This window comes from Artemia sp. Qi Xiang Cuo, chromosome 1 (assembly GCF_049724085.1).
Source record: "Artemia sp. Qi Xiang Cuo chromosome 1, ASM4972408v1, whole genome shotgun sequence".
In the NCBI taxonomy this organism is placed as follows: Eukaryota; Metazoa; Arthropoda; class Branchiopoda; order Anostraca; family Artemiidae; genus Artemia; species Artemia sp. Qi Xiang Cuo.
In genome coordinates, this window is record NC_142794.1 from 87,656,277 (window position 1) to 87,681,980 (window position 25,704).

Here is a 25,704-nt window from a genome sequence, read left to right on the forward strand (position 1 = left end):
CCCAAAGGCCCTCCTCCGGTCCCCAAAGGCCCATCGAGCTCCCAAAGGACCAACGGGGTCCCAAAGGTCCTCCTCCGGTCCCCAAAGGCCCATCGAGCTCCCAAAGGACCAATGGGGTCCCAAAGACCCTCCACCGGTCCCCAAATGTCCCACAGGCACCCAAAGGCCCTCCCTGTGCCCCAAAGGCCCTCCCTGTGCCCCAAAGGCCCTCCACTGGTCCTCAAAGCCCCCCAAGCTCCCCAAAGGGCCACCAGCGCCCCCAAAGGCCCACCCAGACCCCCAAAGGCCATCCCCAGGCCCCAAATGTCCCCCAGGCGCCCAACTGTACCCCCCGGTCCCCCAAAGGCCCTCCCTGTGCCCCAAAGGCCCTCCCCCGGCCCCTAAAGGTCCCCAGGGCTCCCAACGGACCAACAGGGTCCCAAAGACCCTCCCCCGGTCCCAAATTAGCCCCAGGCCCCCAAAGGCCCTCCAGGTGCCCCAACGGCCAACCCAGAGCCCCCAAAGTCATCCGCCGCTCCCCAAAGGCCCATCGCGCGCCCACAGGACCAACGGGGTCCCCAAGGCCCTCCACCGGTCCCCAAATGCCCCCCAGGCACCCAAAGGCCCTCCCTGTGCCCCAAAGGTCCTCCTCCGATCCCCAAAGGCCCATCGAGCTCCCAAAGGACCAACGGGGTCCCAAAGGCCCTCCACCGTTCCCCAAAGGACCAAGGCGCTCCCAAAGACCCAACGGGGTCCCCAAGACCCTCCACCGGTCCCCACATGTCCCCCAGGCACCCCCCGGCCCGCCCCCGGCCCCCAACGGCCCCCCAAGCTCCCAAAGGATCACCGGCGCACCCAAAGGCCCACCCAGACCCCCAAAGGCCATCCCCGGGCCCCACAAAGGAATTATTTACTGACCTTCAGTTGTTGTGATTTTAAAAGTTCTGCTTTTGTTTTCTAAAATCATCGCCTAAAATGCCTCAAACTGTTTCACCCAAAGAGACACATACACAGAGACACACACACAGAGACACAAACAGAGACAAACACACAGAGACACACACACAGAGACACACACACAGAGACACAAGCACAGAGACACACACACAGAGACACACACACAGAGACACACACACAGAGACACACGCACAGAGACACACACAGGTTGTGGTTTACCTTGTCACAGTTACATTTTCATGATTTTTTCAATGTTCATTTTGAATTTCTTTCATTGAAATGCAAGAGTTGGAATATTTCAGCAGTGTTTGGTTGTGGTTTACCTTGTCACAGTTACATTTTCTTGATTTTTCAAAGTTCATTTTGAATTTCTTTCGTTGAAATGCAAGAGTTGGAATATTTCAGCAGTGTTTGGTTGTGGTTTACCTTGTCACATTTACATTTTCTTGATTTTTCAAAGTTCATTTTGAATTTCCTTTGTTGAAATGCAAGAGTTGGAATATTTCAGTAGCGTTCGGTTGTGGTTTAACTTGTCACAGTTACATTTTCTTGATTTTTCAAAGTTCATTTTGAATTTCTTTTGTCGAAATGTAAGAGTTGGAATATTTCAGTAGTGTTTGGTTGTGGTTTACCTTGTCAAAGTTACATTTTCTTGATTTTTCAAAGTTCATTTTGAATTTCTTTCTTTGAAAAGCAAGAGTTGTACTATTTCAGTAGTGTTTGGGTGGGGTTTACCTTGTCAAAGTTACATTTTCTTTATTTTTAAAAGTACATTTGAATTTCTTTCATTGAAATGCAAGAGTTGGACTATTTCAGTGGTGTTTGGTTGTGGTTTACCTTGTCACAGTTAAATTTTCTTGATTTTTCAAAGTTCATTTGAATTTCTTACGTTGAAATGCAATAGTTGGAATATTTCAGTAGTGTTTGGTAGTGGTTTACCTTGTCACAGTTACATTTTCTTTATTTTTCAAAGTTCAATTTGAATTTTTTTCGTTGAAATGCAAGAGTTGGACTATTTCAGTGGTGTTTGGTTATGGTTTACCTTGTCACAGTTACATTTTCATGATTTTTCAAAGATCATTTTGAATTTCTTTCATTGAAGTGCAAGAGTTGGAATATTTCAGTAGTGTTTGGTTGTGGTTTACCTTGTCACAGTTACATTTTCTTGATTATTCAAAGTTCATTTTGAATTTCAATCGTTGAAATGCAAGAGTTGGAATATTTCAGTAGCGTTCGGTTGTGGTTTACCTTGTCACAGTTACATTTTCTTGATTTTTCAAAGTTCATTTTGAATTTCTTTCGTTGAAATGCAAGAGTTGGACTATTTCAGTGATGTTTGGTTATGGTTTACCTTGTCACACTTACATTTTCATGATTTTTCAAAGTTCATTTAGAATTTATTTCGTTGAAAAGAAAGAGTTGGAATATTTCAGTAGTGTATGGCCGTGGTTTACCTTGTCACAGTTACATTTTATTGATTTTTCAAAGTTCATTTTGAATTTCTTTCTTTGAAATGCAAGAGTTGGAATATTTCAGTAGTGTTTGGTCGTGGTTTAAATTATAACAGTTACATTTTCGTGATTTTTATATGTTAATTTTTAATTTCCTTTGTTGAAATGCAGGAGTTGGTATATTTCAGTAGTGTTTGGTTGTGGTTTAACTTGTCACAGTTACATTTTCTTGATTTTTCAAAGTACATTTTGAATTTCTTTTGTTGAAATGCAAGGGTTGGAATATTTCAGTAGTGTTTGGTTGTGCTTTACCTTGTCACAGTTACATTTTCTTGATTTTTCAAAGTTCATTTTGAATTTCTTTCGTTGAAAAGCAAGAGTTGGAATATTTCAGAAGTGTTTGGTTGTGGTTTACCTTGTCACAGTTACATTGTCTTGATTTTTCAAAGTTCTTTTGAATTTCTTTCGTTGAAATGCAATAGTTGGAATATTTCAGTAGTGTTTGGTTAAGATTTACCTTGTCACAGTTACATTTTCTTGATTTTTCAAAGATCATTTTGAATTTCTTTCGTTGAAATGCAAGAGTTGGACTATTTCTGTAGTGTTTGGTTGTGGTTTACCTTGTCACAGTTACATTTTCATGATTTTTCAAAGATCATTTCGAAATTCTTTCGTTGAAAAGCAAGAGTTGGAATATTTCAGTAGTGTTTGCTTATGGTTTACCTTGTCACAGTTACATTGTCTTGATTTTTCAAAGTTCATTTTGAATTTCTTTCCTTGAAATGCAAGAGTTGGAATATTTCAGTAGTGTTTGGTTGTGGTTTACCTTGTCACAGTTACATTTTCTTGATTTTTCAAAGTTCATTTTGAATTTCTTTCGTTGAAATGCAAGAGTTGGACTATTTCAGTGGTGTTTGGTTATGGTTTACATTGTCACAGTTACATTTTCCTGATTTTTCAAAGTTCATTTTGAATTTCTTTCGTTGAAGTGCAAGAGTTGGACTATTTCAGTAGTGTATGGTCGTGGTTTACCTTGTCACAGTTACATTTTCTTGATTTTTCAAAGCTCATTTTGAATTTCTTTCGTTGAAAAGCAAGAGTTGGAATATTTCAGTAGTGTTTGCTTATGGTTTACCTTGTCACAGTTACATTGTCATGATTATTCAAAGATAATTTTGAATGTCTCTCCTTGAAAAGCAAGAGTTGGAATATTTCAGTAGTGGTTGGTTGTGTTTTACCTTGTCACAGTTCCATTTCCTGAATATTCAAAGTTCAATTTGACTTTATTTCGTTGAAATGCACGAGTTGATCTATTTCAATAGTGTATGGTCGTGGTTTACCTTGTCACAGTTACATTTTCTTGATTTTTCAAAGTTCATTTTTAATTTCTTTCGTTGAAATGAAAGAGTTGGAATAATTCAGTAGCGTTCGTTTGTGGTTTAACTTGTCACAGTTACATTTTCGTGATTTTTCAAAGTTCATTTTGAATTTCTTTCATTGAAATGCAAGTGTTGGAATATTTCAATAGTATCTGGTTGTGGTTTACCTTGTCAAAGTTACATTTTATTGTTTTTTCAAAGTTCATTATGTATTTCTTTCGTAGAAAAGCAAGAGTTGGAATATTTTAGTAGTGTTTGATTGTGTTTTACCTTGTCACAGTTACATTTTCTTGATTTTTAAAAGTTAATTTTTATTTATTTCATTTGAAATGCAAGAGTTGGAATATTTCAGAAGTGTTTGGTTGTGGTTTACCTTGTCACAGTTAAATTTTCTTGATTTTTCAAAGTTCATTTTGAATTTCTTTCGTTGAAATGCAATAGTTGGAATATTTAAGTATTGTTTGGTTGTGGTTTATCTTGTCACAGTTACATTTTCTTTATTTTTCAAAGTTCATTTTGAATTTCTTTCATTGAAATGCAAGAGTTGGACTATTTCAGTAGTGTTTGGTTGTGGTTTACCTCGTCACAGTTACATTTTCTTGATTTTTCAATGCTCATTTTGAATTTCTTTCGTTGAAAAGCAAGAGTTGGAATATTTCAGTAGTGTTTGCTTATGGTTTACCTTGTCACAATTGCATTTTCTTGATTTTTCAAAGTTCATTTGAATTTCTTTCGTTGAAATGCAAGAGTTGGAATATTTCAGTACTGTTTGGGTATGGTTTACCTTGTCACAGTTACATTTTCTTGATTTTTCAAAGTTCATTTCGAATTTCTTTCGTTGAAATGCAAGAGTTGGAATATTTCAGTGGTGTTTGGTTATGGTTTACCTTATCACAGTTACATTTTCTTGATTTTCAAATTCATTTTGAATTTCTTTCGTTGAAATGCAAGAGTTAAAATATTTCACTAGTGTTTGGTTCTGGTTTACCTTGCCACATTTACACACATGTATACACATGTGTACACACACACACACACACATACCCGCATACACAAACAAACACACACATACACACACACACACACACACACACACACATATATACAAACATACATACACACACACATACACACACACACACATACATACACACATACACACACAAACATACACGCACACATACACACACACACGTTCGGTGAAGTTAGGTTAGGTTAGCCACTGTACGCTTCACTTAGGTTAGCTTAGGTTAGGTGAGAGACAGGCAAAAAGTTAGGTGTATGATTAGGTTAGGTTAGGTTAGATTAAGTTAGGTTAGGTTAAGTTAGGTTAGGATAGGTTAGCCTACGTACGCGCATATAGGTTAGGTTAGGTTGGATTAAGTTAGGTTAGGTTAAGTTAGGTTAGGTTAGATTAAGTTAGGTTAGGTTAAGTTAGGATAGGTTAGATTAAGTTAGGTTAGGCTAAGTTAGGTTAGGCTAGGTTAGCCTACGTACGCGCGCGTACGTAGGCTAACATAGCCTAACCGAACTTAACCTAACCTAACTTAATCTAACCTAACCTAACTTAACCTAACCTAACTTAATATAACCTAACCTAACTTAACCTAACCTAACTTAATCCAACCTAACCTAACCTATATGCGCGCGTACGTAGGCTAACCTAACCTAACCTAACTTAACCTAACCTAACTTAATCTAACCTAACCTAACCTAATCATACACCTAACTTTTTGTCTGTCTCTCACCTAACCTAAGCTAACCTAAGTGAAGCGTACATTGGCTAACCTAACCTAACATAACCTAACGTGTGTGTGTATGTGTGTGTGTATGTGTGTTTGTATATGTGTGTGTGTATGTGTGTGTGTGTGTGTATGTGTGTGTGTATTTATATGTGTGTGTATGTGTGTGTGTGTGTGTGTGTGTGTGTATGTGGGTGTTTGTATGTGTATGTGTGTATGTCTATGTGTGTGTATACACATGTCTATAAATGTGTGTAAATGTGGCAAGGTAAACCAGAATCAAACACTAGTGAAATATACCAACTCTTGCATTTCAACTAAAGAAATTCAAAAGGAATTTGAAAATCAAGAAAATGTAACTGTGATAAGTTAAACCATAACCAAACACCACTGAAATATTCCAACTCTTGCATTTCAACGAAAGAAATTCGAAATGAACTTTGAAAAATCAAGAAAATGTAACTGTGACGAGGTAAACCATAACCAAACACTACTGAAATATTCCAACTCTTGCATTTCAACGAAAGAAATTCAAATGAACTTTGAAAAATCAAGAAAATGTAACTGTGACAAGGTAAACCATAAGCAAACACTACTGAAATATTCCAACTCTTGCTTTTCAACGAAAGAAATTCAAAATGAGCATTGAAAAATCAAGAAAATGTAACTGTGATAAGGTGAACCATAACCAAACACCACTGAAATAGTCCAACTCTTGCATTTCAACGAAAGAAATTCGAAATGAACTTTGAAAAATCAAGAAAATGTAACTGTGACAATGTAAACCATAACCAAACACTACTGAAATATTCCAATTCTTGCATTTTAACGAGAGAAATTCAAAATGAACTTTGAAAAATCAAGAAAATGTAACTGTGACAAGGTAAACAATAACCAAACACTACTGAAATATTCCAACTCTTGCATTTCAACGAAAGAAATTCAAAATGGGCTTTGAAAAATCATGAAAATGTAACTGTGACAAGGTAAACCACAACCAAACACTACTGAAATAGTCCAACTCTTGCATTTCAATGAAAGAAATTCAAAATGAACTTTGAAAAATCAAGAAAATGTAACTGTGACAAGGTAAACCACTACCAAACACAACTGAAATATTCCAAATATTTCATTTCAACTAAAGAAATTCAAAATGAACTTTGAAAAATAAAGAAAATTTAACTGTGACAAGGTAAACCACAACCAAACACTTCTGAAATATTCCAACTCTTGCATTTCAAATGAAATAAATTAAAATGAACTTTGAAAAATCAAGAAAATTTAACTGTTACAATGTAAAACACACGAAAACACTACTTAAATATTACCAATATTTATTTTCAAATATATAAAATAAAAATTAACAAATAATTATAATGATATTCTAAATTTGACAAGGTAAACCACAACCAAACTCTGCTGAAATATTCCAACTCTTGCATTTAAACGAAATAAATTCAAAATGAACTTTGAAAAATCAAGAAAATGTAACTGTGACAAGTTAAACCACAATCGAACGCTACTGAAATATTCCAACTCTTGCATTTCAACGAAAGAAATTCAAAATGAACTTTGAAAAATCAAGAAAATGTAACTGTGACAAGGTAAACCACAACCAAACACTGCTGAAATAGTCCATCTCTTGCAATTCAACGAAAGAAATTAAAAATGAACTTTGAAAAATCAAGAAAATGTAACTGTGACAAGGTAAACCACAACCAAACACTGTTGAAATATTCCAACTCTTGCATTTCAACGAAAGAAATTCAAAAATGAACTTTGAAAAATCAAGAAATATAGCTGTGACAAGGTAAACCACAAGCAAACACTACTGAAATATTCCAACTCTTGCTTTTCAACGAAAGAAATTCAAAAATGAACTTTGAAAAATCAAGAAAATGTAATTGTGACAAGGTAAACCACAACCAAACACTAGTGAAATATAACATAAATATAATTAAAAATTAAGACATTAAAAATTAACTTTTAAAAATAAATAAAATGAAAATTTGACACGTTAAACCACAAACAAACAATAATTAAATATTCCAACTCTTGCATTTAAGCGAAAGAAATTCAAAATGAACTATGAAAAATCAAGAAAATGTAAGTGTGAAATGTTAATCCCAAACCAAACACTACTGAAATATTCCAACTCTTGCTTTGCAATGAAAGAAATTCTACATGAACTGTGAAAATTCAAGAAAATGTAACTGTGACAAGGTAAACCATAACCAAACACTACTGAAATATTCCAGCTCTTGCATTTCAACGAAAGAAATTCAAAATTAACTTTGAAAAATCAAGAAAATGTAACTGTGACAAGGTAAACCATAACCAAACACTACTGAAATATTCCAACTCTTGCATTTCAACGAAAGCAATTCAAAATGAACTTTGAAAAATAAAGAAAATTTATCTGTGTCATGGTAACCCACAACCAAACACTACTGAAATATTCCAACTCTTGAATTTCAATGAAAGAAATTCAAAATGAACTTTGAAAAATCAATAAAATGTAACTTTGACAAGGTAAACCACAACCATACACTACTGAAATAGTCCAACTCTTGCACTTCAACGAAAGAAATTCAAAATGAACTTTGAAAAATCAGGAAAATGTAACTGTGACAAGGTAAACCATAACCAAACACCACTGAAATAGTCCAACTATTGAATTTCAACGAAAGAAATTAGAAATCAGCTTTGAAAAATCATGACAATTTTTCTATGACAAGGTAAAAAAAAAGAAAACACTGATTATATAGTCCAATTAGATAATTACAACGAAAGAATATGTTAGGAGAATTTAAAAATCAAGACTCAGTAACAGCGACACGGACAAACACAACCAAACAATCCAGACATATTCCAACTCTAGCATTTCAGCTAGCGACCTTCAAATTTAACTTTGAAAATTCAAGAAAATGTAACTGTGACAAGGTAAACCATAACCACACACTACTGAAATAGTCCAACTATTGCATTTCAATTAAAGAAATTCAAAATGGTCTTTGAAAAATCATGAAAATGTAACTGTGACAAGGTAAACCACAACCAAACACTACTGAAATATTCCAACTCTTGAATTTAAATGATGTAAATTCAAATTTATATTTTAAAAAAAAATATATTTTATATTTTAAACGTTACAAAAAGACCAACAACTAATTAAATAATCAAACTATTGCATTTAAACGAAAGAAATTCAAAATGAACTTTGAAAAATCAAGAAAATTTAACTGTGGCAAGGTAAACCACAACCAAACACTTCTGAAATATTCCAACTCTTTCATTTCAAATTAAAGAAATACAAATGAACTTTGAAAAAATCAAGAAAATGTAACTGTGACAAGGTAAACCACAACCAAACACTACTAAAATATTCCAACTCTTGCTTTTCAACGACAGAAAATCATAATGAACTTTGAAAAATCAAGAAAATGTGACTTTGACAAGGTAAACCAAAACCAAACACTACTGAAATATTCCAACTCTTGCCTTTCAATGAAAGAAATTCAAAATGAACTTTGAAAAATCAAGAAAATGTAACTGTGACAAGTTAAACCACACCCGAACTCTACTGAAATATTCCAACTCATTCATTACAACAAAAGATATTCAAAATAAACTTTGAAAAATAAAGAAAATGTAACTGTGACAAGGTAAACCACGACCAAACACTACTGAAATATTCCAACTCTTGCATTTCAACGAAAGAAATTCAAAATGAACTTTGAAAAATCAAGAAAATGTAACTGTGACAAGGTAAACCACAACCAAACACTGCTGAAATATTCCAACTCTTGAATTTCAACGAAAGAAATTCAAAAATGAACTTTGAAAAATCAAGAAATATAACTGTGACAAGGTAAACCACAAGCAAACACTACTGAAATATTCCAACTCTTGCTTTTCAACGAAAGAAATTCAAAAATGAACTTTGAAAAATCGATAAAATGTACGTGTGACAAGGTAAACAACAAACAACCACTAGTTAAATATTCCAAATAGATAATTACAAAGAAATAAATTAAAAATTAACTTTGAATAATCAAGAAAATGTAACTTTGACAAGGTAAAACACAACCAAACACTACTGAAATATTACAACTCTTGCATTTCAACGAAAGAAATTCAAATTGAACTTTGAAAAATCAAGAAAATGTAACTGTGACAAGGTAAACCACAACCAAACGCTACTGAAATATTCCAGCTCTTGCATTTCAATGAAAGTAATTCAAAATGAACTTTGAAAAATCAAGAAAATGTAACTGTGACAAGGTAAACCATAACCAAACACTACTGAAAAATTCCAGCTCTTGCATTTCAACTAAAGAAATTCAAAATGAACTTTGAAAAATCAAGAAAATGTAACTGTGACAAGGTAAACCATAACCAAACGCTACTGAAATATTCCAACTCTTGCATTTCAATGAAAGAAATTCAAAATGAACTTTGAAAAATCAAGAAAATGTAACTGTGTCATGGTAAACCACAACCAAACACTACTGAAATATTCCAACTCTTGCATTTCAATGAAAGAAATTCAAAATTAACTTTGAAAAATCAATAAAATGTAACTTTGACAAGTTAAACCACGAACATACACTACTGAAATAGTCCAACTCTTGCAATTCAACGAAAGAAATTCAAAATGAACTTTGAAAAATCAAGAAAATGTAACTGTGACAAGGTAAACGATAACCAAACACCACTGAAATATTCCAACTCTTGCATTTCAACGAAAGAAATTCAAATTGAACTTTGAAAAATCAAGAAAATGTAACTGTGACAAGGTAAACCACAACCAAACACTACTGAAATATTCCAACTCTTGCATTTCAAGGAAAGAAATTCAAAATGAACTTTGAAAAATCAAGAAAATGTAACTGTGACAAGGTAAACCATAAGCAAACACTACTGAAATATTCCAACTCTTGCTTTTCAACGAAAGAAATTTAAAATGAGCTTTGAAAAATCATGAAAATGTAACTGTGACAAGGTAAACCACAACCAAACACTACAGAAATAGTCCAACTCTTGCATTTCAACGAGAGAAATTCAAAATGATCTTTGAAAAATCAAGAAAATGTAACTGTGACAAGGTAAATCTTAACCAAACACTACTGAAATATTCCAACTATTGCATTTCAACGAAAGAAATTCAAAAGAACTTTGAAAAATCAAGACAATGTAACTGTGACAAGGTAAACCACAACCAAACACTTCTGAAATATTCCAACTCTTGCTTTTCAACGAAAGAAATTCAAAATGAACTTTGAAAAATCAAGAAAATGTAACTGTGACAAGGTAAACCACAACCAAACGCTACTGAAATATTCCAACTCTTGCATTTCAATGAAAGAAATTCAAAATGAACTTTGAAAAATCAAGAAAATGTAACTGTGACAAGGTAAACCATAACCAAACACTACTGAAATATTCCAAATCTTGCATTTCAATGAAAGAAATACCAAAGGAACTTTGAAAAAACAAGAAAATGTACCTGTGACAAGGTAAACCATAACCAAACACTACTGAAATATTCCAACTCTTGCATTTCAACGAAAGCAATTCAAAATAAACTTTGAAAAATCAAGAAAATGTATCTGTGTCATGGTAAACCACAACCAAACACTACTGAAATATTCCAACTCTTGCATTTCAATGAAAGAAATTCAAAATGAACTTTGAAAAATCAAGAAAATGTAACTGTGACAAGGTAAACCACAACCATACACTACTGAAGTAGTCCAACTCTTGCACTTCAATGAAATAAATTCAAAATGAACTTTGAAAAATCGAGAAAATGTAACTGTGACAAGGTAAATCATAACCAAACACCACTGAAATATTCCAACTCTTGCTTTTCAATGAAAGAAATTCAAATTGAACTTTGAAAAATCAAGAAAATGTAACTGTGACAAGGTAAACCCCAACCAAACACTACTGAAATATTCCAACTCTTGCTTTTCAAGGAAAGAAATTCAAAATGAACTTTGAAAAATCAAGACAATGTAACTGTGACAAGGTAAACCATAATCAAACACTACTGAAATATTCCAACTCTTGCTTTTCAACGAAAGAAATTCGAAATGATCTTTTAAAATTCATTAAAATGTAACTGTGACAAGGTAAACCACAACCAAACACTACCGAAATCGTCCAACTCTTGCATTTCAAAGAGAGAAATTCAAAATAATCTTTGAAAAATCAAGAAAATGTAACTGTGACAAGGTAAATCATAACCAAACACTACTGAAATATTCAAACTATTGAATTTCAACGAAAGAAATTCAAAAGAACTTTGAAAAATCAAGACAATGTAACTGTGACAAGGTAAACCACAACCAAACACTACTGAAATATTCCAATTCTTGCATTTCAACAAAAAAAAATTCAAAATGAACTTTGAAAAATCAAGAAAATGTAACTGTGACAAGTTAAACCACAACCAAACACTACTGAAATATTCCAACTCATGCATTTCAACAAAGGAAATTCAAAATGAACTTTGAAAAATCAATAAAATGTAACTGTGACAAGGTAAACAACGACCAAACACTACTGAAATATTCCAACTCTTACATTTCAACGAAAGAAATTCAAAATGAACTTTGAATAATCATGAAAATGTAACTGTGACAAGGTAAACCACGGCCATACACTACTGAAATATTCCAACTCTTGCTTTTCAAAGAAATAAATTAATAATTAACTTTTAAAAATCTTGAAAATGTAACTTTGACAAGGTAAACCATAACCAAACAGAACTGAAATGGTCCAACTATTGCATTTCAACGAAAGCAATTCAAAATGAACTTTGAAAAATCAAGAAAATGTAACTGTGACAAGGTAAACCACGACCAAACGCTACTGAAATATTCCAACTCTTGCATTTCAACGAATGAAATTCAAAATGAACTTTGAATAATCAAGAAAATGTATCTGTGACAAGGTAAACCACAACCAAACACTACTGAAATATTCCAACTCTTGCACTACAATGAAAGAAATTAAAAATGAGCTTTAAAAAATCATGAAAATGTAACTGTGACAAGGTAAACCATAACCAAACACCACTGAAATAGTCCAACTCTTGCATTTCAACGAAAGAAATTCAAATGAACTTTGAAAAATCAAGAAAATGTAACTGTGACAAGGTAAACCACGACCAAACACTACTGAAATATTCCAACTATTGCATTTCAACGTAAGAAATTCAAATGAACTTTGAAAAATCAAGAAAATTTAACTGTGACAAGGTAAACCACAATCAAACACTTCTGAAATATTCCAACTCTTGCATTTCAATGAAAGAAATTCAAATGAACTTTGAAAAATAAAGAAAATGTAACTATGACAAGGTACACCACACCCAAACACTACTGAAATAGTCCAACTCTTTCATTTCAACGAAAGAAATTCAAAATGAACTTTGAAAAATCAAGAAAATGTAACTTTGACAAGGTAAACCACAACCAAACACAACTGAAATATTCCAACTCTTACATTTCAACAAAAGAAATTCTAAATGAACTTTGAAAAATCAAGAAAATGTAACTGTGACAAGTTAAACTACACCCGAACGCAACTGAAATATTCCAACTCGTGCATATCAAAAAAAGAAATTCAAAATGAACTTTGAAAAATCACGAAAATGTAAATGTGACAAGTTAAACAACAACCAAACACTACTGAAATATTTCAACTCTTGCATTTCAACGAAAGAAATTCAAAATGAACTTTGAAAAATCAAGAAAATGTAACTGTGACAAGGTAAACCACAACCAAACACTGTTGAAATATTCCAACTCTTGCATTTCAATTAAATAAATTCAAAATTAAAATTGGAAAAATCAAGACAATGTAACTGTGACAAGGTAAACCACAACCTGTGTGTGTCTCTGTAAGTGTGTCTGTGTGTGTGTGTCTCTGTGAGTGTGTCTCTGTGTTAGTGTCAATGTGCTTGTGTTTCTTTGTGCGTGTCTCTGTTCGTTTGTCTGTGTGTGTGTATCTCTGTTTGTGTCTCTGTGTGTGTGTCTCTGTGTATGTGTCTCTTTGGGTGAAACAGTTTGAGGCATTTTAGGCGATGATTTTAGAAAACAAAAGCAGAACTTTTAAAATCACAACAACTGAAGGTCAGTAAATAATTCCTTTGTGGGGCCCGGGGAGGGCCTTGGGGGGTCGGGGGGGGCCTGTGGGGGCGCCGGTGATCCTGTGGGAGCTTGGGGGCAGTGGGGGGCCGGGGGAGGGCCTTGGGGGGCCGGGGGGACCTTGGGGGACCGGTGGAGGGCCTGTGGGACCCCGTTGGGCCTTTGGGAGCGCGATGGGCCTTTGGGGACCGGTGGAGGGCCTTTGGGACCCCGTTGGTCCTTTGGGAGCTCGATGGGCCTTTGGGGATCGGAGGAGGACCTTTGGGGCACAGGGAGGGCCTTTGGGTGCCTGGGGGACATTTGGGGACCGGTGGAGGGCCTTTGGGACCCCGTTGGTCCTTTGGGAGCGCGATGGGCCTTTGGGGACCGGAGGAGGACTTTTGGGGCACAGGGAGGGCCTTTGGGGCACATGGAGGGCCTTTGGGTGCCTGGGGACATTTGGGGACCGGTGGAGGGTCTTTGGGACCTCGTTGGTCCTTTGGGAGCCCTGGGGACCTTTGGAGGCCGGGGGAGGGCCTTTGGGGCACAGGGAGGGCCTTTGGGGGTCCGGGGGGACAGTTGGGGGCCTGGGGGACATTTGGGGCCTGGGGATGGCCTTTGGGGGTCTGGGTGGGCCTTTGGGGGTGCTGGTGGCCCTTTGGGGAGCTTGGGGGGCTTTGAGGACTAGTGGAGGGCCTTTGGGGCACAGGGAGGGCCTTTGGGGCACAGGGAGGGCCTTTGGGTGCCTGTGGGACATTTGGGGACCGGTGGAGGGTCTTTGGGACCCCATTGGTCCTTTGGGAGCTCGATGGGCCTTTGGGGACCGGAGGAGGACCTTTGGGACCCCGTTGGTCCTTTGGGAGCTCGATGGGGCTTTGGGGACCGGAGGAGGGCCTTTGGGGGCACATGGAGGGCCTTTGGAGCACAGGGAGGGCCTTTGGGGTCCGGAGGGGCAGTTGGGGACCAGTGGAGGGCCTTTGGGACCCCGTTGGTCCTTTGGGAGCTCGATGGGCCTTTGGGGGCCGGTGGAGGGCCTTTGGGGGCGCCGGTGGCCCTTTGGAGCACAGGGATGGCCTTTGGGGGTCCGGGGGGACAGGTGGGCGCCTGGGGGACCTTTGCGGCCTGGGGATGGCCTTTGGGGGTCTGGGTGGGCCTTTGTGACCCCGTTGGTCCTTTGGGAGCTTGGGGGGCTTTGAGGACCGGGGGCTTTCTTCGGGGTGGGGGTAGGAGGATTGGAACCCTTTGGGGTTGGGTTAGAGGACCTCACAACACTGTTTCACCTTTAAATTCTCTTCTAAAATCTCTTCAAAAATCTTCTTTTAAAATGTCTCTATCTGTTTCGCCGAAATAGTTCCATAACCTGTCTAAAACAGTTTCGCCCAAATAATCCCTAAACGTAAATTCAGCGTGTTCCTTTGTTATTGGCATCTCTGTGCTAACGCATTTCAAATTAATATGAAACCTTTTCGCGCGCTAAAACAATTCATCGCTAAGATGTTTCTTGCCTAATTGTTTCCATGGTCTTTGGTTATTAATATCTTTTGGAGTTCGACCAGTAGAACTGTTCCCGAGGCAAAGACATTAATGACTTGAATCTATTCCTGGAGAAATGTTTCTAGTCGAAAATTTTTAAAGTCTGATAGATGATGTCATTGATTGATTGATCTGTCAAGAAAGGGAAATTAATTTGTTGTTTCTAAGGGGAATTATTGATTCACGATAGGTGAATTGAGGTCGACAGCACAGGTGTTCCAAATTCCGGGTTTTTGTTGTTGTAAGTGCACGCTCTCAGCGAATGTCAAGGTCGTTGTTGTTGTTGTTGACACACTTTGATTACGCAATCAATTTCTCGGAAATTCACTTCCCCTTCGATTACGCAATCAATTTCTCGGAAATTCACTTCCCCCTCGAGTCCTAGATCAATAACATTGTTTCCCGTTAGAATTCAATGCGCATGTGCAACCTTCGTCCCGGAGCTATTACACATAGAAACATCAAATAAATCAACCTTGGAAAAAGAGGTCATTGACCCCATTAACCACGTGTTCTCCCTAATGACTCTATGCCCTTATTTGGAGCCCTGTCAGTATTCTATGCCCATAAAAGGAGCCCTGACACGAGTAGCACCCCCCATTCTACTAACTTTGCCCATTATTTTCATATAGTATTGGTTATTGGGAAGTATACAGGCGTTTTTAGGAGTAAATTTTTTTAGTGGAGGGTCGGGGTCGGATTAGAAGATACGGGGGAGGATCTTTCCATGGAGGATATTTCCTTGGGGGAAGGAAAATTTCCATGAAGGGGACGCCAGATTTCCCATCATTATTTAAAAAACGATCAGAAATTAAATAAGAAAACAAGTTTTTTTTTTCAATTGAAAGTAAAAAGCAACTTAGGGCTGTTAAAAAAAATAAATTAAAACAGCCCTAATATCATTACTTCAAGGAAGTTGCTTGAAGTAATGATATTAGGGCTGTTTTAATTTTTTTTAACTTTTAAGTTTTAATTGTTGAATTTTAATGTAAGTTTGTTTTATTTTGTTTTTTATTCTCTTCGTTTGTTTTGCTGAGGACGGCCGTTGGATATAGGGTCGAAATATTTATTTAAAATTGCGTTCCACTGTCTTGTATAAAAATTTCCCTGTTTTTCTACTTATTGTTTACCATGGAAATATCCTCCCCAGTAACGCTCTAGTCTGACCCCCCCCCCCCTCCCCACCACCAGAAAGAAATTGCTCCTGAAAACGTCTGTATACTTCCCAATAACCAATACTATATGTAAACAATGGGCAAAATATATAACTTGCAGCCTTTCCCCCGGGAACTGTGGGGGATTAAGTCATCCTCAAAGACATATTCATTAAATTTTCGACTATACTGAACAAGAAGGCTATCTCAAGATTTTGATTGGGTGACTTCGGGAAAATAATGAGCGTGGGAGGGGGCCAAGTTGCCCTCCCATTTATTGGGTCATTTAAAAAGGGCATTATAAATTTTAATTTCCGTTCGAATGAGCCCCCTCACGATATTCTAGGACTACTGGATCTATCAGAGAATACTATAAATGTTTCAAGTTCCTATCTGCAAAAATGTAGAATTTTGAATTTTTGCCAGAAGAAAGATTACGGATGCGTGTTTATTTGTTTGTTTGTTTTTTTTTCTTTTTTTTCTTTTTGTTCAAAGTTTCTTTTATATTGTTTTTTATTCTCTTCGTTTGTTTTTCTGAGGCCTGCCCTAGGATATAGGGTCGAAATATCCATTTAAAGTTGAGTTCCACTTTCTTGTATAAAAATTTCCCTGTTGTTTTACTTATTGTTTACCATGGAAATATCCTCCCCGGTAACGCTCTAGTCCGACCCCCCCCCCAGATCAGAAAAAAATTGCTCCTGAAAACATCTGTATACTTCCCAATAACCAATATTATATGTAAACAATGGACAAAATATGTAACTTGCAGCCCTTCCCCCGGGAACTGTGGGAGATTAAGTGATCCTCAAAGACATAATCATTAAATTTTAGACTATGCTGAACAAAAAGGGCATCTCAAAATTTTTATTGGGTGATTTCGGGAAAAGGATGAGCGTGGGAGGGGGCCAAGCTACCCTCCAATTTTTTGGGAAATTTAAAAAGTGCACTAGAACTTTCAGTTTCCGTTCTAATGAGCCCTCTCACGATATTCTAGGGCTACTGGATCTATCAGAGAATACTATAAAGTGTTCAAGTTCCTATCTGCAAAAATGTGGAATTTTGTATTTTTTGCCAGAAGAAAGATCACGAATGCGTATTTATTTGTTTTTCCCCAGGGGTGATCGTATCGATCCAGTAGTCCTAAAATATCGTGAGAGGGCTCATTCGAACGGAAATTAAAAGTTCTAATGCCCTTTTCAAGTGACCAAAAATATTGGAGAGTAACTTGTCCCACTCCCACGCTCATTTTTTCCCGAAGTCACCCAATCGAAATTTTGGCATAGCCATTTTGTTCAGCATAGTCGAAAATCTAATTAATATGTCATTGAGGATGATTTAATCCCCACAGTTGCCGGGGGAAGGGCTGCGAGTTATAAACTTTGCTCATTGTTTACATATAGTATTGGTTATTGGGAAGTATACAGGCGTTTTCAGGAGGTATTTTTTTTGTGGAGGGTCGGGGTCGGATTAGGGGTTACGGGGGAGGATCTTTCCATGGAGGATGTTTCCTTGGGGGAAGGGTTATTTCCATGAAGGGGGCGCCAGATTTCCCAGCATTATTTAAAAAACGATCCAAAATTAAATAAAAAAACAAGTTTTTTTCAACTGAACGTAAAAAGCAACTTATGGCTGTTTAAAAAAAAATTAAAAGCCCTAATATCATTACTTCAACGAAGTTCAACCAGGACTCAACCAGGAGTCCTGGTTGAACTTCCTTGAAGCAAGGATATTAGGACTGTTTAATTTCTTTTAAAACTCTTTTCTGTTTTAATGGTTGAATTTTAATGTAAGTTTCTTTTATATTGTTTTTTATTCTCTTCGTTTGTTTTTCTGAGGCCTGCCCTTGGATATAGGGTCGAAATATCCATGTAAAGTTGAGTTTCACTGTCTCGTATAAAAATTTCCCTGTTGTTCTACTTATTGTTTACCATGGAAATATCCTCCCCGGTAACCCTCTAGTCCGACCCCCCCCCACATCAGAAAAAAATTGCTCCTGAAAACGTCTGTATACTTCCCAATAACCATTACTATATGTAAAAAATTGGCAAAATTTATAAGTTGCAGCCCTTCCCCCGGGACCTGAGGGGGGGGGGGATTCAGTCATGCTTAAAGACATAGCCATTAAATTTTCGACTATGCTGAACAAAAAGGCTATCGCAAAATTTTGATTGGGTAACATCGGGAAAATAATGAGCGTGGGAGGGGCCAAGTTGTCCTCAAATTTTTTAAGTCACTTAAAAAGGGCACTAGAACGTTTAATTTCCGTTCGAATGAGCCCTCTCACGATATTCTAGGGCTACTGGATTGATACGATCACCCCTGGAAAAAAAACACAAATAAATACACATCCGTGATCTTTCTTCTGGCAAAAAAATACAATATTTCCACATTTTTGAAGATAGGACCTTGAAAATTCTATATTACGGTTCTCTGATACGCTGAATCTGATGGTGTGATTTTCATTAAAATTCTTTCACTTGTAGGGGATGTTTCCCCCCTCTTTCAAAAAAAAGGAAAATTTTCTCATTCTCGTAGCATTTTATAAGTAATACTAAACTTAATTAAACTTAAATATTTAGAATCAGCATTATAAGCCAATTCTTTAGATACATTTATTGACATAAAAATTCCGTTTTTTAAAGTGTCGATTACTATTGAGCCGTATCGATTGTTCTTTTTATTGTTTTTTTTTTATTACGTATATTGGGACGACAGTTTTTTTTTTTTTTTTTTTTTTTTTTTTTTTTTTTTTTTTGCCAAGTAATTACCTCTTAAACATAATATGTATATTTAAAAGACTATGCTAAACAAAATGGCTATCTTAAAATTTTAAGTGGCTGACTTCGGACTAAAATGAGCTTGGTAGGGGGCCAAGTTGCCCTCCAATTTTTCTGGTCACTTAAAAAGGGCACTAGAACTTTTAATGTCCGTTCAAATGAATTCTTTCAAGATATTCTAGGACTAATGGATCGATACGATCACCCCTGAAAAAAAAAAAAAAAATCACGCATCCACGATCTCTTTCTGACAAAAATTACAAAATTCCACATTTTTGCAGATAGGAGCTTGAAACCTCTACAGTAGGGTTCTCTGATACGCTGAATCCGATGGTGGGATTTTCACTAAAGTTTTACGACTTTTAGGGGGTGTTTTCCCCTTTTTTTGAAAGTAAGGCAAATTTTCTCAGGCGCATAACTTTTTATGGGTAAGACTAAACTTGATGAAACTTATATATTTGAAATTAGTATAAAAATCTGATTTATTTGACATATCTATTGGCATCACAACTCTGTTTTTTAGAGTTTCGGTTACTATTGAGCCGGGTTGCTCCTTACTTACAGTTCGTTACCCCGAACTGTTTGATTTCGGCTCAAAAATGCGTCACCTCTTTATCTTTTACCGAGGACTCTCTGGGGGGGGGGGGGGGCTTCCTTGCAAAAAACTGAATAAAATGAAATAAAAAAAATTCACTAATACAGTTTAGTGTTTGGTTGAGAGGGAAAGCAGAGGAAGATGTCAGATCCATCGTTTTCAGTATAAGTAGGCCTATAAGCGTAAATGAATTTAAAGTCAAGTTAAAAAAAACAACAACAGTTGATTTTTTTAGCGCCTTGTTTATATATTCTTCTACATTCTGTATTGTGTTTTTATTCTTATGTATCTCTCCTTCATCTTTCAGTTATTTTATCCTGTTAAATGTTATGCTTTTAAAAAGGGATAAAAAGGAAATATCCTCCCTTTTGAAAAAAAAATCCCTTACAAAATTATGAATTATTTTTTTTGACTGAAGCAAAAAAAAAATGTTGATTTAATCTTGTTTTAAAAAACTGATTTCATCTTAAATAGTAGATGTGCAAGTGTCATAATTTCGTGCTGCGTTTCATAAATTTTTTTAATAAACGTATCTTCGATAGGGTTTACTGGTACAAACCGCGAGATCAATATTGACGACTGTCCGGGAAATCTATGCCAAAACGGTGCAACATGTGTACATGGTGCCAATGGCTTTATCTGTACATGTCCACCAGCCTTTACTGGGGAGTTTTGCAGTGAAGACATCGATGAGTGTGCTTTTCGCCCTTCTTTCTGTCTGAACGGTGCAACATGCGCTAATAAACACGGTGGATATTCTTGCATTTGTGTGAATGGTTGGACAGGAGCCGATTGTGGTGAAAATATCGATGATTGTTCTGGAGCAGCTTGTTTTAATGGTGCCACTTGCCATAACCGCGTTGGAAGTTTTTACTGTCAGTGTGCACCAGGCAAAACCAGATTATTATGTCATCTTGATGATGGCTGTGCATCTAACCCTTGTCACCCTGCTGCTGAATGTATGACATACCCCGTAGATGGCACTTATTCATGCGATCGTCTGAGAGGATACAAAGGAACACACTGTACTGAAGATGTTGATGAATGTGAAGGTGGTAAGCTCTTCTACGCTATTTTCCATGCTGCTTTGTGCTTTTGGATTTTTGATTGCAGTATAGTGCTAAACAGCTTAACGTGAATTGTAGCTGATTTTTTTTCAAATTTTTTTCTTCTTTAGCTAAATTTTGTTTATTTCTTCTCTTTGATTATGGTAGATATCGCCTATTATTTTGGATTCTAACCGCAAGGCTACATTGTATTTGATGACTTAGAATATCTATTAGCACTAATTTTTCAAGGGTGTTGGTTTAATAAGTAATGCTTCGTGTCATAGTTGACGCTAATCTTTTGCTCTAGGCAAGGCCGTACCCAGGATTTTTTCCGAAGGGGATTTTATTCAATTTTTTTTTTTTATGGGAGGGGGTACACAGAAAAACATCAAAAACGCATGCAAAATTTGTTTAGTTCTCGTTTTCAATACATTTTGTCATTTTTGATCGTAAACTACCCATATTCAAGTTTCGATGGTTAACTTGAGTATATTTACATAAAATCCTGCCTATTAGCATTAGTACCTATTTTTCCATTTAGATGTACTATTAAGAGTATCTTAGGTGTGGAAGACACGAACAAATTTTCCCTCCTCAAGAGCTGATACAAGAATATATTCTGTTTGCCAAAATTGCAATATAAGCCTATATCCACGCAAGTGTACCAAATACCTAAAAAAGGACTCATAGAAGTGCAATAACTAATTCAAAGAAGAAAAAAAAATGTCAATTACAACTATTGGTATAACGGTGACAATAGGTTTTCACAGGCACGGTAGGTGCACTTTGCATTGGGCCTGAGCATTTGAAATGAGAGGGAGAGGGATTGAATTGACAAAATCATGTAGGCTCCTGTTGGTCCACTTCCACAGGGGGTTAGGTAACCCGACTAGTATCAGGAGTGGGGACTCACTGTTTTCTTTATATGCCAAAGTCATATATAAAATGGTCTTCTAAGATTATTCCCAGGACAAGGGTTTTCAGGTTTTTGCCCCTGCACTCCCCCCCCCCAAAGTTCTAGAATTTCATATAGCTGAAAGCTTTCTGGAACAGCTCAAGAATCACCCAGCCACGAACCAAATCGTGGGGTAGTTGGTGTGTTACGAGTGTTACTGGGTTACTAGTATTACTAGTATCGTAATTATGGTTGCAGTGGTAGCAACAACCTAGTAAAGAGCGAACCACACCCCATAGTAACCAAAAGTTGAAAAACGTGTTTTCAAAAAAAACTGTCTAATGAGGAAAAATTCATCAGGAATGAATTTCTGAATCAGGAATGGTAACTATTGTTTCGGTTAATCTTAGAAGTAAAAGTTTATTGAAAAGAAATTTATGGTAATTTCGGAAAAGAGCCCGAAACCCCTTAAGAATTGCGTCAATATTGACGCCATTTTTTGTCGCCATTGGAATCAGCATGCTCCAAAACCTTTTGTAGGATAATTAAAATCCGCCACCTTAAACACCAAGGAAAATGACTTCTTTGCGTGGGTAGCACTCATCTCTCCCCTTTTTTTTTTTTTTTTTTTCTACCAGGGCTAGGGAATGGCCAGAGCATCATAGAGAGGTGTGTAATAGCTCCTTCGAAAGGGATTTAAATTTGTAAGTACCCTTTTTAAGTGACCAAAAAGATTGGAGGAAAAATTTCCCCCCCCTCTCCACAGGCCCCGTCTCCCAACTAGTCCTATAAAAATTTTGAGATTATTAACCATTTTGTATAACATAGTTCAAAGGTCCAATATATATGGTTTTGATAATTATTTGGCCCTTCATAGTCCCTGGGGAAGGGCTGTATGTGTTATCGGTTGTATCGATATCGCGCGGATCGTTATCGTGTGCATTGGTATCGCATGTGTTGTATCGGGACTATCGGTATCCGCTATTGTCCTGGCAAGATATCATGGTTGCAGTGGCAGCTGCAACCTAGAAAAGAGCGAACCACAGCCTATAGCCTAGTAACCAAAATTTAAAAAACACGTTTTGGAAAAAAACTGCCCAGTGAAAAAATTCCTATCTGACACTGACAGAGGAACGTTAACTGTTATTTTGGTTCGTCTTAAAAGTAAAAGTTTATATCGAAAAGAAATTTATGTTGATTTCGTACAAAAACGTCACAACGCTCGAAAATGGCGTCAAATAAAAATGAAAAGTGTACCATTAGAATCAACATGGTCAAAACCTTGTACAGGGAAGTTACAGTCCCCCTTCCTGAACAGCACGGAAAATCACTTTTTTGCATCGGTAGACCTTATCTATCTCCCGTTCATTTTTATTTATTTTTTCAACAGGTCTAGCGGGCTACTAGAACATAATAAAGAGATTTTTAATGGCTCAATCACAATCTATTTCTCATATCTATGTGCTTTTTATAAATTAAACAAAAAAACAAGTTTTTTTTTAACTGAAAGTAAGGAACGACGTTGAAACTTAAAACGAACAGAAACTATTCCATATATGAAAGGAGCTGTCCCCTCCCCAACGCAACACTCTTTACGCTAAAGTTTTTCATTGTTTAAAAAAATATAGTTGTGAGAAAGTCAAACTTTAGCGTAAAGAGCGAGGCGTTGAGGAGGGGAAGGCCCCTTTCATATATGGAATAATTTCTGTTCGTTTTAAGTTTCAACGTCGTTCTTTACTTTCAGTTAGAAAACTTGTTTTTTAAAATTTAATTTTTGAACGTTTTCGAATTAATTCCGGTTTTGACTTTGGCTCACCGTACATGAATAATTAAAACAAAATTTGAATATTAATTTTACTTTTATTTGGTTAACATAAACAGCAATGTATTGAAGAGGAGGTAACCCTTCATATACGGAATAATTTCTGTTCTGTTTGATATACGTATATGAGGCGGTTCGCCCCCTGGTCTCTTTACGCTAAAATCACAAAGGCCGTTTAAGTAGAATAAATATTACGCACACGCACAATACACACGCACACGCACACGCAAACGCACAGAGATAACGGAAGTGCACAGAGATAACAGACTGGGACTAAAAATAAAAGTAGTTACTTCCCGTGGACTTGGTCTGGTACTGACCAGGAGCGTTATTATCCAAAATATTTTTGGGGGAGGGGTAATGGATTTTACCCACTAGATGGTCATTTTTACCCACTGATGTGAGTGATGCTGCTATTAAAAAATTGCTTCATTTTTTGTTCTTTTGCCGACTGAATTTGATCTTTCATTAATTTTATGTTTTATATTACCATCAGCCCATAAGCCCTAATAAAAAAAATATCCATTAAAATCATTGCAATTTGCGCCACTATATCGCCAACTCAAACTTATCATCCATCTGGCTAAAAATCTTAGAGGAGGGTCTCCCCCCTACCCTGTACGTTAAGCCCCTACCAACAGCTATAGTATATGATAACAGCGCAGCACTTGCAATAGAGAAAGTGTCCACTAGGCGTATATCAGAAGGTTTTCACGTCTGTACCTTTGAGGGGCTTTTTTTTCTAATTTAAAAACGAGGAGTTGAACTGTAAGTCAGAACCAAACAAATTAAAAACTGACAGAGCTCCTTATTCCAAATATGCAAGGAATTTTTTAAGCAAAGAAAGTTTTCAAAAAGTCATAAATCCCCATTCGCAAAAATTATTGAGTGTTGTCCACTAGGTGTGCTTCAGAAGGTTTTCCACTCGGAAGTACCTTTACTTTTAAGGATTTCGTGACTTTTCAGGAACGAATGCACAAACGTGCGGAATTACTTCCTCTACAACTCGGAAGCTCGAAATAGAGTTTGTTGATTCTTTTGAATCGATGGGATATCCCTTAATTTTAAATCATTTGCAACGGGGGCCTTAATGGTACAAAGTCGTTGTTTGGCTTATTTATAAAATTGGCATAAAACGCCACTTTCCCACGACTCCGTCTTTTTGGTGACTTTAAAAGGGGTCTAGAACTTTTAATTCTCGTTCGAATGAACTCTCTATTCGATTTTTTAGGACTCGTTCGATATGATCACTCCTGGGGGAAAAAAATAAATAAAAACAAATATAAACATGCATCCGTGATCTTTCTTCTGGGGAAAAAAAAATGCAAGATTCCAATTTTTTTTAGGTAGGAGCTTAAAATCTATGCAATATAGTTATATACTATGCATAATCTAATTGTTTGTTGTTAATTATGTTCAGGGGCCCGCCTTTTCGGGGTGTTTTCCCGTTTTTTTTTTTTTTTTAATAAGGCAGGATTTTATCAGGATCGTAGCGTTTGATGCGGAGTATTAACCTTAATGTATTTGGAATCGGCGTAAAAAAAACAATTATTGTATTTATTAATTATTATCAAAATTCCTTTTTTTATGTTTAGTTACCGCCTCGAGTAACTCCTTACTTACAGTTCTTTAACACGAACTGTTTGATTCTACACCATAGATTCTACGTGCATTTTGGAATATAGGTGAAATATTCTATCCCTAATTTTCTTCATTCTTTTTATTTGTCTTAATTTCCTATAGGCTGCTCAATCTTACACGTGAGGAGAATTTTTCAGGAGAGGATTGTCGTGGAGGGATAGAATTTTATAAAGAGAGGATTTTCCGAGAGAAGAATAGGGGGATCTCGCTAATAAGACGTTAAACTTTTTGCCTGAAAAAGTGGTGTTATTGATCCAGGTTAAAGCGTTTATTTCAATGTAGTTTTTTAAGTTTTATTGCTGTTTGAACCGTTTGTAACTTTAGTCTTTCAATTTCTCAAGAATTTGATAATTCAGAAGAAGAAAATAAATCGGATTCAGACGAGGACGAAGTAGTAGCTGCCATAATAAAAGCCGCAGAGCCTAAGGCTCGCAGATATCCCAGACCAATTACTCTTGAGACCGAAGCTTCCGCAATTTCTTTCCACCCGTATAAAGAAGCGATAGCTGTTGGAGATATGGATGGATCTGTTTTAATGTAAGGATCATTGGCAGCGCAATAGCGCTGCCTAAGCAAAGAGCAATGCAGGCAC

At 36.5% G+C, this 25,704-nt stretch overlaps 1 protein-coding gene across 1 annotated transcript in view; it reads left to right on the forward strand.

The window, feature by feature from the left end:
• Nucleotides 1-25,653, forward strand: part of LOC148956879 (uncharacterized) — a 28,389-nt gene extending 2,736 nt beyond the window's left edge. The window contains exons 2-3 of the mRNA XM_089092503.1: nucleotides 20,248-20,760; nucleotides 25,454-25,653. Coding sequence (XP_088948629.1) covers nucleotides 20,248-20,760; nucleotides 25,454-25,653 — 713 coding nt within the window. The remainder of the gene's footprint in view (nucleotides 1-20,247; nucleotides 20,761-25,453) is intronic.
• The last annotated feature ends 51 nt before the right edge of the window (nucleotides 25,654-25,704 follow it).